Source organism: Drosophila bipectinata, chromosome 4, assembly GCF_030179905.1.
Source record: "Drosophila bipectinata strain 14024-0381.07 chromosome 4, DbipHiC1v2, whole genome shotgun sequence".
Lineage (NCBI taxonomy): Eukaryota > Metazoa > Arthropoda > Insecta > Diptera > Drosophilidae > Drosophila > Drosophila bipectinata.
Window position 1 is genome coordinate 12,188,993 of NC_091740.1, and position 18,482 is coordinate 12,207,474.

Consider the following 18,482-nt stretch of genomic DNA (forward strand, 5'->3'; position numbering starts at 1 on the left):
TCCTTTCTTTCGCAACAAATATCGGAGAACACCAACTCAAAAATATTATTATCGACTATTTTTGCCCAAAAAATATCACGATAATAATATTTTTTTAAGAGAAAATATATCGATATATCGATATTTTGATATATTTCCGACATCCCTACTTCAAAAACACGAAATTTGGGTCATTTCCGATCGTTCAGTTATACTGCAGCTAAAGGATATAGTCGGCTGATCCTTATGAAATTTGGCATGTCGTAATGTTTTGCCAAAAATAGCTCTCGTGTCAAATTTGAACTCTCCAACTCTAAAAACACCAAAGTTATATCATTTCCGATCAATCAGTTATATGGCAGCTATAGGATATAGGAGGACTTCTCCTACAAAGCCACCAGAGCCAATCAGGTGAGGATTATGATGCGGGATAAGGAGTCGTACTCTGCCCTCAAATCCCAGCTTGATAGCGCCGGGAAAAGATATTACATATTCCAAACCAAGAAAGATAGAGCCTACCGAATTGTAGTAAAGGGACTCCACCACACCACCGATATAGACGAGATTAAGGAAGACTTTCGGCATCAAGGACATGCAGTCCGTGATGTGCACAATGCCATAGGGCAAATCACCAAGAATCCATTACCTATATGTTTTCTTAATCTAGAGCCGTCTAGCAACAACAAAGAGGTCTTTAACAAAGAGGCGGCAAAATGCGTGCACTGCCATGGACCCCAAGAAAGCCAAGGCCAGCATGGCCCCTGAAGATCCACGTCCAGCTCAACCACTTCGTTTAGCTTTCCAACCCGTTCAACACTATCCAACAGGGGACACCTTATCAAGGAGCTATGCTGATATAGCCAGGGGAGGAGCCCGTTCACAACAGCAACAAGCGGCAGCACCCGAGATGCCACAAGCCGATCAGTTGGCAGCCTTTACGACGAGAGTGGAAAGCCTCCTGGAGAGAGTTTTGGATAAGATGTTAGAACGTATGACAACAATGATGAGCGCCATCCTTACTCAGATATGCAACAAGTAGGACTGCACGTAGCCTTCTGGAACGCTAACGGCCTAGTTAATAAAAGGCTAGAAGTGGAGCATTTCATCCACACCCGATGCATTGACATTTTGCTGATTTCAGAACACACAAATCATTCCTGACTTTACACGGCTACGATATCATTCATGCTAATCATCCCAGTGGCAGAGGGCACGGAGGAGCGGCAATTATAATCAAATCTAGCATTGACTACAGCGAGATCGCAAGAATCAAAGAATAATGGATCCAGTGCGCCAAAATCAGTGTCTCCACCCTTGGGGGGAAAATTATGATCGGTTCCGCTTATATTCCCCCTAGACAGAGAGTGTCCGATAACCAATTTGATTTACTGCTGAATGACATGGGCGACAAATTCGTACTTGCAGGTGATTTCAATGCCAAGCACCCATGGTGGGGCTCGAGGGTGACTAACCCTAAAGGATCTACGCTATTCAGGTGTATTCAGCGTAGAGCCTTGAACTGTCATTCAACCGGAGAGCCTACGTACTGGCCCACTGACCCCCAAAAACGGCCGGACCTACTGGACTTTGCTATATCCCACGGAATTCATCCGGACTTCATTGCCTGCTCGTCAAATGCAGATCTCCTTTCGGATCACAGCGCGGTGGAGCTCCACATTAATACCCCTGTTGAAAAGAAGGTCATTAGTTCCCGGATGATAAAATCACGTACCAACATCGAAACCTACACAGGGTGGCTAAATAACGCCCTAGGCAATACTCAGCCGGACCTCAACACAGGATTTGATATTGACAATGCCGTGGTCAACCTCACTCAGGAGATGCACAATGCTGCCTTAGTCGCAACACGAAGGCTCCATGCAATAACAAAATCCTTCAAAGGCACCTACATTTGTGGTCTCCAGAAGTAGCTCTACTGCTCAATGAAAAGCGACGGCTTAGAAGGATCTGGTTCCGAACTAGGTATCCCAGCGACAAAACAGCTCTCAATCGTCGACCAAAAGACTCACGAAGCTGCTCCAGAGGTTGCGGACGTGTGCTTTTGAAGAATACCTACGTCAGGTTGAGCCCGGCGACCCCGAGCACAACTTGTGGCAACTGACAAGTCACATCAAGCGTCCAAAGAAAAGGGTGGCTCAGGTTAAGAAACCCGACGGTGAGTGGTGCCGCTCCGATCAGGAGAGGGCGGACGCATTTGCTGCTCATTTGGAAAACGCCTTCACTCCATTCAATAGATGCTCGGAGGTGGACCAAGCTGAGACTGAGAGGTTTCTGTCTCTACCCTGGATGGATTTCTGTCAATTGGAGCCAGTCTCGGAAGAGGAAGTTCAAGAGGAGGTCGCTGGCCTTAACACCAAAAAATCCCCGGGTGCGGATGGCCTTGAAGCACTTGCCATTAAACTTCTCCCCCCATTAGGTATCCAAAGGCTTACGAGCATATTCAACGCGTGCTTGGAGATCGGCCACTTCCCCTCTGACTTTAAAAAAGCGGAGATCATACTTATTCCGAAGCCAGGAAAGTCTGAAGCTGATCTTGCCTCATACAGGCCGATAAGCTTATTATCAGTACTATCCAAGTTACTTGAGAGAGTATTTCTGCGCAGATTTCAGATCATATTAGACGAGGCTGGCTTGATTCCAGACCATCAATTTGGTTTCAGGCGTTGTCACACCACCCCGGAGCAATGCCACAGGATTGTACAAAAGATTCTAAACAGCCTGGAGGAGCAGAAATATTGTTGCGCAGTTTTCCTTGACGTCAAGCAGGCATTTGACAGGGTCTGGCATCCAGGACTACTAATGAAAATAAAAAGGAGCGTACCCCATGAGCATTACGCCTTCCTCAAATCATACCTGAATGACAGGTCATTAAGGGTTAGATGTGGAGACGCAAGGTCAGATTATAGGCCCATTAAGGCAGGTGTACCGCAGGGCAGTGTACTTGGCCCCATTCTGTATACGATGTACACAGTCGACATGCCTGTCGCTGAAGAGGAGGGCCTTCTAGCGGCTACGTATGCAGACGATACGGAATTTTTGACCTCTGCAATCTTTCCAAAAGAGGCCTCTGCGTCTCTCCAACGCCAGCCAAGGTGGAACATTGCCGTCAACCACGAAAAATCAGCCCAAACGACTTTTACAATGAGGAGAGGCGACTGTCCTGGAGTCAGTCTCGGAGGCACTCCAATTCCAGCAAGCCCTACACCCAAATATCTGGGTATGACCCTGGAGAGAAGGCTCACCTGGAGAACCCACCTGCAGCGCAAACGGACGCAAATCGGGATCAAGCTGCGTCAGCTAAACTGGCTCCTTGGAAGGAGGTCCAGGCTGAAGCTAAGAGTCAAGCTCTTTATATATAAGGCCATTGTAAAGCCAGTCTGGACCTATGGTATCCAGCTATGGGGGACGGCGTGTCTAAGCAACCGAAGGATCATCCAGATCGCCCAAAACAAGGCCTTAAGAACTTTAACTGGAGCTCATCCGTTCCACGACAATTCGACAATCCACGTCCAACTGAGAGTCCCATATGTGAGCGAAGAAGTTCAGCGATTCGCCAATAGGTACGTGGAAAGGCTGGACCGACATCCTAACCCTGAGGACATCCATCTTCTGGACAACAGCCACACCACAAGGAGGCTGAAACGGACCCACCCACTGGACCTCTGCCACTCGGGCGAACGGGACTGAGCTGCAGTTGTAAAACCAACAAGGCCCACTAAAGGGCCCGACAATAAATCACTTGAATTCTATCGCTAAGGTTTACTGTTAAAATTAGTTTCCTAGGATAAACAAACATTGTACTACTCAATATTTCATTAAGTTAAGGTCCCATTATAAAATTTAATTATTGTCCATAACTCCGAACAGATTTTAAATATAACTATTGATTGATTGATAATAAAAAAAAAAAAAAAAAGAAAAAGAGTTGCAGGAACACGCTTGATCGTGAGTTACCCGACCGGAGTGATTGGATTGGCATACTGGTGGACTTCATTGGTGACTGGCGTTTGTGGCTTGGCAATTGGCGGCAATTTTGACAGCGTTGCCGCAACACGCCGTAAGCGTAGGATACCGCTTGAAGCAGCTCTAAGTGATCACCCGACGGAGTGGATTCGTGCCTTAGCGAAAGGGTAGCATTTGTAACGCGGACAGTGCAAAGTTTACTGGAAGCAACAGGTGTTACTGGATTAGTGCCTTATCATTAGATCGGTGCATCATTAGATGATGCAGCGCTCGCCCAGAAGACGTCCTCGTGACGTGATGGTGACGCCGCATCAGGATGGCAGCTTGTTGGTTCCGCAACCGAGTGCAGATGGTGGCCGAGGCAGTGAAGACCCGGCGTCATCCGCCCACCACGAGGAATATCCACGTGCTGCCATTTTGGACAACCGTAATACCATGGTTGTCCAAAATGGCAGCGCATGGTCTCAGCGCATGGCGTTGGGACACACAGTGATGTGGCCGGCGGAAAATCGGTGTGAGCGCCCTCACCGGGGTACGGTGCTTGTGCGGTGGCTACTGGAGGATATGGAAGCTGGTCTCCACGAAAGCTTCCCGAGCCGCCTACGTTCTATTGCATGTTTACGCAGACGACGGAAGCGTATGGTTTTACGGATCTAGAGAATCACCAGAGGTTACTAAAAGCGCTACAGGATGACGCGCGTGAGACGGTGAAGTCGCTGTTAATTCACCCGAGCAATGCGAATGTAGTTATGGAGCAGCTGCGACTCAGATACGGCCGACCAGCTCAATAGTATCCGAGATGTGCCTGCAATAACGGAGCACAATCTGGGAAAGCTCGTCGCATTCGCCACTCATGTGAGTTCGAGTAAATGAAGAAGCATCGCCATCTGTGGATGCTTAGGCGACGCCGGAAAGGAATTTAAACTGTGTCAACAAGACAGTTTTTCTAGAATCCGAACTAGGATGGGTTGCTTTTGGTCCTGTAGGAGGACGACTAGAGATGCCATCTCGGCTTGACTGTTAGCCATGTCGTTGGCTACTTCGAGATCGAGAATTTTGGTGTGAAGTTGGCGCCAGCAGTTGCAGCCAGCGACGACGTGAGGGTCCAGCTGATCTGTGCGATTTGGACGTCGGTAACAGACGGGATTATTATGGGAAAAGGATCACATTGTGCTGCCACGTAGCTATAATATGGCGTACAATCGGCTGATGAATATCGAGAATTTTTGCCCAGAAGAGTTTGCACAGGAATATTAACGGCTCATGAAAGACTACATCGTCAAAGAATACACTAGGCGTTCGAAACGACCGGAAATCTATATGGAAAGCGATAAGACCCGGTATTTGCCTCATTTTAGAGTGGAGAATCTCAACAAGCCGGAAAAGATTCGATTGATATTCGATGCGGGGCACAAGTCGGAGAAGTGTCATTGAATTCGGACCTGTGGAAAGGTCCACAGCACTATAAGCCTTTTGCATTTAATCTCTTATATTTCAAGGAAGGTGCAGTCGGAGTCTGCAGTGGCATCAATGAGATGTTTCACCAGTTGAAGATCCGACCAGAAGATAGATGTGCGCAACGATTCTTGTGGAAAGACGGGAATGACCAACGAGATCCCGAAGTTTATGAGATGTCCATGATGACCTTTGTAGCTGCTTACTCACCGAGTAACGCGCATCATGTGAAGACTATGAATGCCAGGTGATTCCTGGAGTCGGTCCCCAGAGTGGTCAAGGCTATCGTGGATTACCACTACGGAGATCTAATGGAGAACTGGACGATCACGTATGAGGACGGCGACGTGCAAGGTCCGTGGGTGGAAAAACGAAGTGCGCACCAAAGGGAACAATGACGATTTATTGCAGCGTGACCTAAGTGAGAAATCACGCTGGTTAGGAGGACCGGCATTCCTGAAAAGACCGGTAGATAGCTTGGCAGAATCTGCACCCGGTGACGAAGCGGATGCAGAGGATGAAGAAGAGATTCCGAGTGAGTTTTTAGTCGTCGGAGGAAGTAATACGTTTATATCGTTGCAAAGGTTCTAAAGCTACAGGCGACTGTTGAGGACTACGGCCAGGGTTCTGAGGTTCACGCGCCGATACCATGGACAACGAGATGAGCTTGAGAGCTACGCCTCACTGTGGTTGAGTGTGAGGGAGCAAAGAGTTTGTTGGTCTGCAGAGCGCAATGTGAGGCGTTCCGGGATGAGATTGGAGCCACAGAGAACGGACTGGAGTCGCTAAAGGAAGCGACATATCTAAATAGCAATGCGTCACACAGTGAAGGAAGTGGCGCCGAAGAAGCACGTATTAGAGAGTTTCCTGAAAGAGGCGGAGAATATTGTTCATTCTCGTCCGCTCACCCATCTGCCGGTAAGTGCGGACCAGGAATTCCCTCTTACGTCGAATGATCTGCTTAAGGGACCAGCTTGCTCGCCGGATACCCCCGCCCGGGATGGAAGCATTGTAATGGAAGGAACCACAAGAAAACAGTAGCGCATCGCAAGGATGCTGAGGGAAAGATTCTGGAAGAGGAAGATCGTCTTCGTTTGTGACCCAGTTGTACCGCGTCGAGACTGGCAGAAGGCAGTGGATGGAGAAATCAGGCGAGCCAGCGTGCGAATCATGGATGGAGATTGGTCTCGCTGGATAATGCTCCCCGCTTTAAAGTTCGCGGTTTTGGATTTCAGTGAAGATGTTCATTACGGAGGTGGGGATGTCGCGGGTCGAACGCGATACCGATAGTTTAGCTTAGTATTCTCTTATCATTTTTTATTGTACACCTATGAAGTAATCGGATACACTAATAATAAGTTGGCGCTCGTGATAAGTTTGTCGTAAAGAGGCATGGAGTGTCAGAGGTTAAACTACGGTAAGGCATCTTCTATTTAAAGTTTGAATTATTATTAAACTTGGCATTGTCGTCCATGGCTTGCCTGCGTGTATTGTAGGCAATTCCCGCACCAGCGACATCAAATATAAATATAAGGCGCATGTCTTCTTTTAAGATTCGTGTACCCGCGCTGGTATTCAAGACGATTTGTTTAACCATTTAGTTAATGGACAGAAAACATTTTCGTCCAATAACATCAACTTAGTACCGTAAATAAAAATAAATTCAAAACCGATGGGTGCCCATATACTGGCATCATTTGTCAGCTAATCAATCCGGTTTTTAATTTTTTGTCCGATTGTGACAAACTTGTAGCTCTGGTGACTTTAATATCCCAGAACTCAAGTGGTCTTATGTCGATAACTCACCATCTTTATAACTTATCACATACCAAGAATTCACCGCGCTCATATTTGACTTGTTCCAGGGTAAAATTAACCATATTAGAAAATTGTTCCGTCGGCTATTAAACTTATGTTTTGTATCTGATCCCGATGATACCACTTTTTCCAGAGCTTTGCCATTTTCATCCCCAGAGGATCAATATCAGCCCATGCTTGAGGTGTCAAACAAAACCATTTCTGGTATCGATCCGGAGTTTCCATGCGTGGCAAATAAGATTCGCTGTTTCCGTTAAACTGATTTTCACAAACATAATAGCCTTATTGATAAATATGATTGGTCCGATATTCTGGAAGGCTCCGATCTAAATGCAACCTTAAAAAAATGTTACCGTACTTTAAATACATTGACTCATGTGTGCCATGACTTCCCATCGAACTACCGAACTGAGCGGACGTGCTTTGTGCGAGCTCCGGGAAAACTGCACCATAATACAGCTAATCAAAAAACTGGGGTAGCCCAATATAAGCGAAAAGACGCTGATTTACAATTTATTAAAAGCAATAGACAAGCTTTTTATAACAGTAGTGCTGTGCTAAGCCAAAACAAGTTAATTGTTTAAAAAAAATAAGTGCCATGCAATAAGCTCAAAAGATCAAAAGAACGAGAGTAGAAGTTCAGTGAACCAAAGAAACGGCTTCTACTCTTACTTTTGAGCTCCCGATACCGAAGTGGAAAAATCGGCGATTATGAGCAACCCGGCTTTACTGACCGCTGAAACCCAAAGGGCACGGTCTTGCTCACCCGCTCGGCTCTCTCCGACGCCCGCGTCATGGAGTTCGCAGTGTAAAGCTCCTCCTCTAATATCGGAAACAAATTTCGCACCAACAACTAGCAGTACCACAATTTCTGCAACCACTGCAACTCAAAGTACCGCGACCTCAACGACTACAGCGACTACAAAAACAACAACTTCGGAAAGTGCCAAAGCGGCCACCGCCACACAGACTGGAATGGATCGCTACATCCAAATTAAGCGCAAGCTTAGCCCGCAGAGTAATCCGGCAGACAATAAAAAAAAAATTAACCGTGTCCTGAATATCGATAAAGAACCAGACAGATCCACTACTAACAAAATCGCCCTACTGGCGGAGGTTGAGGAAAACCAACCAGCCAAAGATACCGGAAAAAAACCCACGCCCTCTTCAAACTATATTAAGGAGAAAAGCTCGAGTGCCCTGGTCAACAAGATTGCGTCGTTGATCGGGAACGGTGACAACTTTCATGTTGTTCCGCTTATCAAAGGGAACATCCATGAAACAAAGGTGCAAACCAAGACTGAAGAGCACTTCCGAATCGTGTCCAAATATCTGAACACTGAACAGAAAAACTATTTAACGTACCAGCTGTAAATCAGTAAAGGCCTACAAGTGGTAGTAAAGGGAATAGAACCTGATGTTACCGCCGAGGAAATAAAAACCGCCCTTAAAGAAAAGGGCTTCGCCGCCTAGAATGTTATTAACATTAAAATAAAGATAAACAGCCACAACCCCTCTTCAAGGTCGAGCTCGAGCCAGAAAGCAGGTCGCTGAAGAAGAACGAAGTCCACCCAATCTACAACCTGCAATATCTTTTGCATCGGAAAATCACTGTTGAAGAGCCATATAATCGCAACGGTCCAGTGCAATGCACTAATTGTCAAGAGTAAGGACACACAAAGTCTTACTGCACACTTCGTGCTGTCTGTGTAGTCTGCGGGGACGCCCACAGTCCGCTTACTGCACTACAAACAAGGACAGTACCGTGAAGAAATGTGGAAACTGCGGAGGCAGCCATACGGCAAACTATAGAGGATGTATGGTGTATACTGAGTTAAAGAGTCGCATGCATCAAGCGACCGCAACGCGCAACCAAAATCCACAGAATGCGTACATTGCGCCAAAAACCACGCCAGACGTCTTCTTCGCCAAAGCTGCGAGATCCTCATTCGGTCCACTAAACACCACCAACGGCTTCTTCTAAGCCGATGCTCTACGATCTGGAAGGGAAGTTCCAATTCAGTCTAACTCTCAAAGCGCTCAACAGGCCCCAGAACAGCTACACAGCAAAATGGAAACTATGACGCTTACCCTCCATCAAAGTATGATGGAGCTTATGTCATTCATGAAAACGACCATGCAAACGCTTGTTCAAAACCAGAACATGGTGATACAGCTGCTCGTAGCACAACAGTCTAAACAAGATATGCAGGTGCTACAAATATCAATGTGGAACGCCAATGGTGTCTCACGCCATTAACTAGAATGGTCACAATTCTTGACCGATTACCATATTGACGTTATGCCACTAGTGAAAACGCATCTTACAAGCAAATACAACTTTCATATAAGAGGCTACACAATCTACCGCACAGATCATCCAGATGGGAAAGCCCACGGCGGAACTGGAGTTCTAATCAGAGAACGCATTAAACACCATTTTCACAAAAGGTTTGCAACAAACTTCTTGCAGGCCACATCGATACAAATTCAGTGAAGCAACGAGCAAGAATCCTTTCAATCGCTGCCGTTTACTGCCCTCCTAGTTTCTCAATCTTGGAAAGACAATTTATGGACTTCTACAATTCACTTGGGGATCGTTTTATAGCCACAGGAGACTACAGCGCCAAACATACGCACTGGGGATCACGTCTAGTGACTCCCAAAAGAAGGCAATTGTACAATGCAATTATAAATGTAAAAAATAAACTAGACTATGTCCCACATACTGGCCAACCCACTCACGCAAGCTCCCAAGCTTTATTGAAGATTGGCAAAACATCCAATTTCCAGCTTCAAAAGAACGCCTTAAGGAAGCAACCCGATCACTCGACCAGGCTCTTCACCAAAAAGAAAATACACAGCTGAGGTACATCCAGAATCTCTCGCCAACAAGCACAAAGTTCCCCCTGTGGAGGGCCCACCCAAATCTTAGCGCCCCAATTGAAACGACCACCCCAATAAGAAACTCGGGATGCTGGGCTCGCAGCGACGGAGACCAAGCTGAAACATTCGCCGCACATCTCCAAAGTGTTTTCCAGCCACCTTCATTCCGGCCGAAAGAAATCGAAAAAGTCGTAAGAGGGCTAAAACCAAAAAAGGCTCCCGGTGGTGACCTATTGACCCCAAAGATGCTGATCGAACTTCCAAAATGCCGAAGCCTGGAAAAGACCACACAATTCCGTCATCATACAGACCAATAAGTCTTCTATCTTGTTTATCTAAATTGTTTGAAAAATGCTTGTTAACTACCACATCTGGAAGCTTGCAATATTATCCCGGCACACCAATTTGGCTTCCGAAGAAACCATGGAAACATCGAACAAGTGAACAGATTAACATCCGAAAAAAGCTCAGCCTTCGAACAGCGAGAATACTGCAGCGCTATTTTCCTCGACGTATCTCAAGTTTTCGACCGAGGTTGGCTCATCGGACTCATGCACAAAATTAAAACGTGTTTGCCAACATACACCCACAAGCTACTGGAATCGTACCTCTACAATAGGGTATTCTCAGTGAGATGCAACGCAGCTACTTCGGGCGACTATACCATCGAAGCTGGAGTTCCACAAGGAAGCGCACTCGGCCCGTGTCTATATGTTTTGTATACTTCGGATATTCCTACGAGCGCACAACTAACAACGTCAACGTTCGCCGATGATACCGCTATCCTTAGTCGCTCCAGATGCCCAACGCAGGCAACAACCCAACTGGCTAATCATCTCACAATAGTGGAAAGGTGGCTGTCCGACTGGCGCATTAAAATAAACGAACAAAAGTGTAAACATATAACGTTTACTCTTAATAGACAAACATGCCCTCCGCTTTTACTAAACTGTATGCAGATCCCTCAAGCTAACGACGTAACGTACCTTGGCGTTCACCTTGATAGACGACTTACCTGGCGTAAGCACATCGAATGCAAAAAGATGCATCTAAAACTGAAAGCCAGCAGCCTCCACTGGATCATAAACTCACGATCGCCACTGTGCCTGGACTACAAGTTACTACTCTGCAATTCAGTCGTAAAGCCAATCTGGACGTATGGCTCCCAGCTGAGGGGGAACGCGAGCAGCAGTAACATAGACATCATACAGCGCGCACAATCAAAAATCTTGAGAACTATCGCAGGGGCACCTTGGTATGTTCGCAACGAAAACATACACCGGGATCTGGGCATCCTCGCAGTGAAAGACGAAATCCAGAAGCAAAAAAAATCATACAAAGAATAACTGTCTTCGCACCCAAATTTTCTCGCTCGGGGATTGACTCGGGTTTCTAGCGTATACCGCCTGCGACGCAACGACCTCCCAACCCAGCAATCGATTTTTAGGGCCGTCTAACTCTGTCTTAGTCAGTATGACTGTTAGTTAAGTTAAAAATATAAGATTTGATACACCTCTTGATCGTCTCGCAAAAAGAAGATTGAAGAAATAAAAGCAACGTTATTAAAAAACAAGAAAGGAAAGCTAGCTTCGGGCGGAGCCGAAGTTGATATACCCTTGCAGGTAAAACCGGATATATATCGCAAACATCTGATATAGTTGGCCGGTCCTTATGAGAATACCATAAAAAAAATCAATTAATTACAATAAAATATCTAAAAAAGGTCCCACCCTTCTATCTTCAAAAATACCAAAGTTGGTATTCATACCGAAAACCATTTCCGATGGTTCAGTTACATGGCAGCTATAGGATATAGCCGACCGATCCTTATGATATTTGGTAGGTCGGATCAACTGACCAAAAATAGAATCTGTACCAAGTTCCAGCTTTCTATCTTCAAAACACACAAAAGTTGGGTCACTTTCGATCCTTGAGTTATATGGCAGCTATAGGATATACATAGTCGGCCGATCCTTATGAAATTTGGCATATTGCATTATTTTGCCAAAAATATCTCATCTACTAAACTCTCTAACATTAAAAACTTAAAAGTTACAGCATTTACGATCAATCAGTTGTATGGCAGCTATAGGATATAGTCGGCCGATCGTAATAAAGTGTATTACGTCGGATGAACTGATACGGTTTATAAAAAAACAAATTTGCAGGTTTTTCAAAATCTGTACGTAAGCTTTAGATATTGATATTCCAAAAGTTTATCATTATTCTAATATTATAATTATTGACATAAGAAGGGTCGACTGAAAGGTGAATAGTGTAGAGCAGGTATAGGGAGGGAATGGCATATACATATCATGTAAAATTTTTTGTATAAAGCCTTTGTTTTTTTGCCTGGTTGGCTCCTATATCGGAACATCCGGGGCAGCCAGTCTTGGCCCAATACCGGGCCGATGCTAATTCTTTGTATGAGTAGGTTTTTTTCTATCTACGTCGATATCACAAATGTAAAGCTACCAAGCTGCAAACTTTTTTAATCTGTAAAGCTACAGGAACTATAAGACAAACTAAAAGTCTATTGGCAGAAGCCAGATACAACCGGATAATTAGGGCCTTTGAGGTTTTTTTTTTCGATTTTAAATTCTTCACTATTTTTTTTAAGAAAGTCTTAATATGAATATATTCAATGAAGATATCTTCATTTCATACCTATACAAGATTTTCCATCTGATGTAGATTTGTATCCTCCTCGACACTTTAAAAGGATCTCGCAGCGGTAATTTCCATTTGTATTAATGCAACGCTCATGACTTCTACATGGGTTATTGGTTTGACATTCATCTGTGTCTAAAAGTAAAAAAATAACAAATAGGATAATTAAACTAAATTCATTAAATTAATAAATTTCCGTTAGAATCGAATCTTATCGTATTTTTTTTTAATTGGGTATGTTAATATGTTACCAAAGAGTACGTTAAATGCTCTAGCTGTTTTTAATGCTTTAAATATATTGTGAAGTGCCATACGTAAGATGGGACAGAAAGAATCTACACTCGTGCGGCACGCTATAAAACATATTTATAAAGTTAATAAGAAAAGTAATTGTGCTGCACAGATATGATATACAAATATTTTAGCTAGAATTCAAATCCGGTATTTTTATTATAAATAATGTTTTAAAATATACATAAACAAATTTACATATACAAATAAAAATTGGAAAAGAATTAGAAGTAGAAAAGAATTGGCAAGTAGATTTTTTTGTGAAAGTACTTTTGAAGGAACACTGTTGTTAATATGATCCCTCGATACCACACCCTTCCTAATGCCACCTGCATAAGAGAACGACTTCCGGGGCTCCGTTTACGCCTGTGAAATCGTGGGCAATTTCTTCGTTTCCATTTTAATAGGTATATCTTCCTCTTAAGCTTCCATTATGTTAATGGTATTGTTTTGTAAAAGTAATATGATCTACTACCAAAATAACCTTTGACGATGGGTCGAATGTGCATGAAATAGTGAGATTTTTAATTATGGGAATTTTTTCTCACGCAATCGAGTCAAATTTTTTATTGAAAACATTTTAACTTAAAATAATTTTTTTTCTTTACTACATTTTTCTTTCTAAATTATTTTCTGATAGTATATTTGACTTAAATTTATTACTTACAAGAAAGTTGATAAACCCTTCTAGTTAGAACCTTTCCAGTTATATCGCCGAAATCGGATATAAGCAATTTATTTCCCAATTCAATTCAATTCAATTTCTCGTTTCTGTTTTTAATGCGCCGATGTGGTAGTTAGTAGAACAAATAGTAGTAGTGTATAATTTTTCTGTGTTCAAATCCTCGTAAGGACATTGAACTTTTTCCTTTTTTTATTATTATTATTTTTTATAATTTTTTTAAATTGTAATATTTTTCTTTAAATTTACAATTGTAAAATTGTTTAATTTTTCATTATGTCCTTCTAATAAAATTTCAAGGGAGTCCATCCGGCATTTTGTCATCCGACACGTCCGTTATTTATTTTTACAACAATTGTAATAGAATGCAATTAAAAATAATAATAATAAAGTAAATAGGAAAAGTAAAAAAATAATAAAAAAAAAAATAAAAAATCAAATAAATTTAACAAGAAAATAAAAGTAAATATAAAATTATTCAAAAAACTAAAACTTTTTAAAAAATTGAAACAACCGCCCCTAATGATATCGAACCCTCGAAGTTTATCCAATCGTCCAAAGATGTTACGATCTAAAAAAAGAATTCTCTCTTTCCCTGTCCCATCTGCCACGTCGTGGAACCCGCTCTCAAATGTTTTCATTTTTGAAAAGGCCGCGGCCTTCCAAAATGACGTAGAACCCGCACTTATAGACATTTTTTCAGCGGGTTCCACTACGAACTGAGACGATGTTAAGGTGATATAAAAATTTTGTATTCTTTTTAATTGGATTATAAATTTATGAAAACACATTAAAAGAATCAAAATATAATATAAATTAATTTAAAATTTGGCAAAGAAATGGATGTCCCGAGCCTGGTTTGAACTCGTTTGCCTCCGCACATCTGCCAAGCACTCTACCACTCGGCTATCCCTCATTCGTTGTCGCGCGAAAAATTTCTCAAACTTACCTTGTCGCGCTGTGGAACCCGCCATAGAATATTTTTCTTTGTATGAGATGTCCCACCTTTTTGCTTTATTATCTTTGCTTCTATCTTCAAGAACACAAAAGTTGGTCTTTCTACCAAAAAACATTTCCGATCGTTCAGTTATATGGCAGCTATAGAATATAATCGGCCGATCCGGCCGTTTCGACTTATATACTGTGTGCAAAAGAAAGAAGGGTGTGTGCACGGTTTTAAGTCGATAGCTTTATAACTGAGAGCCTAGTTCGCTTAGAAACAGACAGACAGACGGACCAACAGTAGAGGTCTGCAGGAATACATTCTTATTGCCTCAGCCATAGAATACATCCTAATGGAATAGAATGAATCAGTGCAAGAGTTACAACGAATTGAGTGAGAAGGAGTGAGAGTGTAAGAGAGCATTCTAACTCATGGGCATTCTCTTATACTTATGGTTTTTTAACTGTTATTACTATTTTCTAAGTGCTTTTTGTTTATTTTTCTTGTGAGTTTTTCCAAATTAAATTATTTTACAATTCAATTGTTGGCGGCAAAATTGTGTTGGCAAAGTTGTTATTAATAAACATTGAAAATATTAAGTATAAGTAAAATATGTTCCACTTTTGAATTATTTTATTATCAGTGTCTAAAAGGACAGGCAAATATGCATAGTTGTATCGAACATTCTAGAATGAACTGTATCTCTAACTCATTCAATTCGGGTTTCATTCCCCAAATGTTGTGGGAGTGAGACCTACACAGTCGCACTTACTCATTCATTATTTTCGTCTCACCATTCTATCTCGCTCAATTCATTTCTAAGGTTGTGCATTAGAATCCTTTGTTTGGAATCCGAGCATCCAGTCTTCTTTCGGCTCTTCGACGCCTTCCACCACCCTATATAGCTTGTCTGTCACCACATTCTCGGTCTCTTTGCAGTGCTCGATTGCCATCTGGTATGGTTGCAGCTTAAACGACCACCTCGCGAATATTCCGGCCAGGTTCTTCACGGATATGATCCATTGCAGACTCGAATGATCCATGTGCAGCCGAAATATTTGACAGAAAACGTGGAACTGCTAACACGGCTGCTTCTCCGTTATGCTAAAGTTCCGCTGCGCTGGGCTTAGCTTCTGGGAAAAGAAGACTATGGGACGTACGCCCTCCTCCTCCGCTTTCTGAAAAAGCACTGCTCCTACCCCGGTATCCGAAGAATTGCAATGTAAATAAAACATTCTTTTAAGATCGGGAAGTCTTTAGACTGACGCTGTAGTCATTGCCTTCTTCAGCATCTTCACCGATCTCTTTGCCTCCTACGTTAAGACAAATTTGACCTTTCTTAGGGTATCCGTCAGCGTCGCCGCCAGTTCTGTGAAGTTCCGTATGAACCTTCGGTACCACCCTGCCATTCCGTCACCCTTTTGATCACCTTCCCTTTCTCTTCTCACTTCGTCACTTCTTCAGTCCGTATTGTCAGTCCGGCTTCCTTCAGGCTTCTGAAAACCTCTTCCAGCATCCTCATGTGGTCCTGAAAGTTTGCGGTTACTACAAAAAGGTCGCCCAGGTGCACAAAGACGCTTTCTATAAAATGGTATAACCGAATGGCATAACCACGAAATGGTACAATGGACGTCTCGGTACCGTAAAAGCCGTATATCTCTTGCTGGCGTCGTCCAACTCTATCTACCAGAATGAATGCTTTAGATCCATACTTGAGATGTATCTTGTCGTCTCAATACGGTCGCCTCAATATGCGTCCTTGATTGTAATTTTATTCAGCTTTAGGGCGTTTAGGCAGAGGCGATTCCTTCCTGGCTTCCGGACTAAAGTGATTGTGTTGCTCCATGGGCTTTAATACTCCTCTACAACTCCAAGTCAACCATCTTATTGATTTTCTGTTATATAAGCGTCTGAACTGCTTCATTACCGCTGTCTTCCTAATCCACTTTCCTCGAAACTTGGGAAAGATTTTTGGACTTCTTCCAGATGCTTTCTCTCTGCGTCACCTAATTCATGCTGCTCATGGCTATTTTCTCCGCTGTACTGCTCGTTGCTTCCTGGGATGGACAATGATGGACATAGGTAGAATAGCATTTCTCTTATCTTATTTTTGTGTTCCACTTAGCTCCAGAATCCAACAGCCCTCTCATCGCCACTTCTGCCACCTTGACCATAGCGTAGGGTCAGGGGTTTATTTTGGTTACCCCCGCATCATCGACATCACCGAACTGCTTACTAACTGTCGTTACTATTTTCTTCTTTTGTAGCGCTCCTGCTAATTGGTTCGGCCGAAAGATTCTTTCCGTCGATTCTTTGTACCGTACCCTCTCCTCCAAGCTCTGAATCACCTTACGTGTTGTTTGCTCCTGTAGTATGAAGATATATTTAATACCCACTGTACCGAGAGTACTTAAAGGGTGCGGCCTGTAACACTTTGTTGCAGTGTTTACATAATCCAAAGTCCCGGTCATAAACCCTAAGTGGCCGAAATATGAACCGATCCTTATGGCTTAGCCCGCACACAGAAAGTGCTAGTGTCTGCATAATCGTAACAAACGGTCAACATATGCATACCCCTCGCGGCTCCACTTGAGAGCGCATAACAACGTATATTATTATATTACTTTATACATAAGTACATAGCCGTCTCTCTGCCGCCGCCTGCGAGCAGAGCAGCTACGAGACTTACCCTTACTTAGACTTAAAAAATATTGTAAAAGAACTGAGACATTTTGATCGTTGGAGCGGCACCTCTAAATAAAAACCTAACAAAACTCAAACCCTGGACTTATCCTATGACGTGGCGACCGTGACAGCGATGAAAGGACATCGAGGGATAAACAGGATACACCAAAAAAGATATACCCAGAAGGATATATATATAATAAAAAAAAAAAAAAAAAACTGGATAAACTGGAAAATGCAAAATAAATCGACGAAAAACAAATCTAAGTGAGTAGAGTGAAAGCAATGGGCAATCGCGGAGGAGTTGCGAAAAAAAATAAAAAAAAGAGTTGCACACCTAAAGTGGCTACTCTACGTAAATGCTCCACCTCCCACGTGGGCTACGGCCCAAAAACTTCAAACAGAACTAGATTTTCTGCAAGAACGATTAATAAGCAACAAAAATAAACGCTCAAAAATTGCCGCCACTCACTCAGTGCCAATAAGAAAAATTCATGAAAAAATAATAATAACAAAACGTCCATCACCCAAGCCATTACCGAAACTTAAAAAGACATGCCCGAAGGATTGCCCTGGACCACTGGACAGCCCCCACTGCAACCACACCTGTGCGAGGACCGGCACCGGTAACGGCTGAGCCCAAAAGGCCCCGGACAGTAGCAGCAGCACATAGAGTGCGGGAATACGCCACCTCCTGCGCCACTGAGGGAACGTCAGCGTAGCCAAACCGGCGACGACCAGCTGACGTAGAAGGAAGAAAAACTAAGATTTTTTTTCTAATTTCCTTTCTAATGAGAAGTAATAGCATAAGTAAAACAGATCAAATAAATGATTCTGACTATTACTTCCGAAAAAAATTATATGACAGAACAAAATATGACACAAAGGAAAATAAAATAGTATGTTAAAAAAAAGTTCAGTTTAGAAATATCGTTATCAACCGTTCTAAACACTCCAATAGCCGTTGACACTGCACCTGACTTAAAATCAACAGAAACGAACGAATCTGAGTCAGAAGAGATTCCCAAAGTAAACCCCAAAATAGAAGATGAAGATTTGAATAATCTTACTATTTCGGCGGTATACACT

The 18,482-nt window shown here is 43.1% G+C and overlaps 1 protein-coding gene across 3 annotated transcripts in view; it reads right to left on the reverse strand.

Annotated features, from left to right (window-relative positions):
• The window catches only part of LOC122322090 (fibulin-1), a 608,226-nt gene that overhangs the window by 217,386 nt on the left and 372,358 nt on the right, over positions 1 to 18,482 (reverse strand). For 2 of the 3 annotated variants that reach the window (XM_043213493.2, XM_070282404.1), the window contains exon 8: positions 12,790 to 12,927. The exons of the other annotated variant lie outside the window; for it this stretch is intronic. In XM_043213493.2, coding sequence (XP_043069428.1) covers positions 12,790 to 12,927 — 138 coding nt within the window. The remainder of the gene's footprint in view (positions 1 to 12,789; positions 12,928 to 18,482) is intronic. 3 annotated transcript variants of the gene reach the window in all.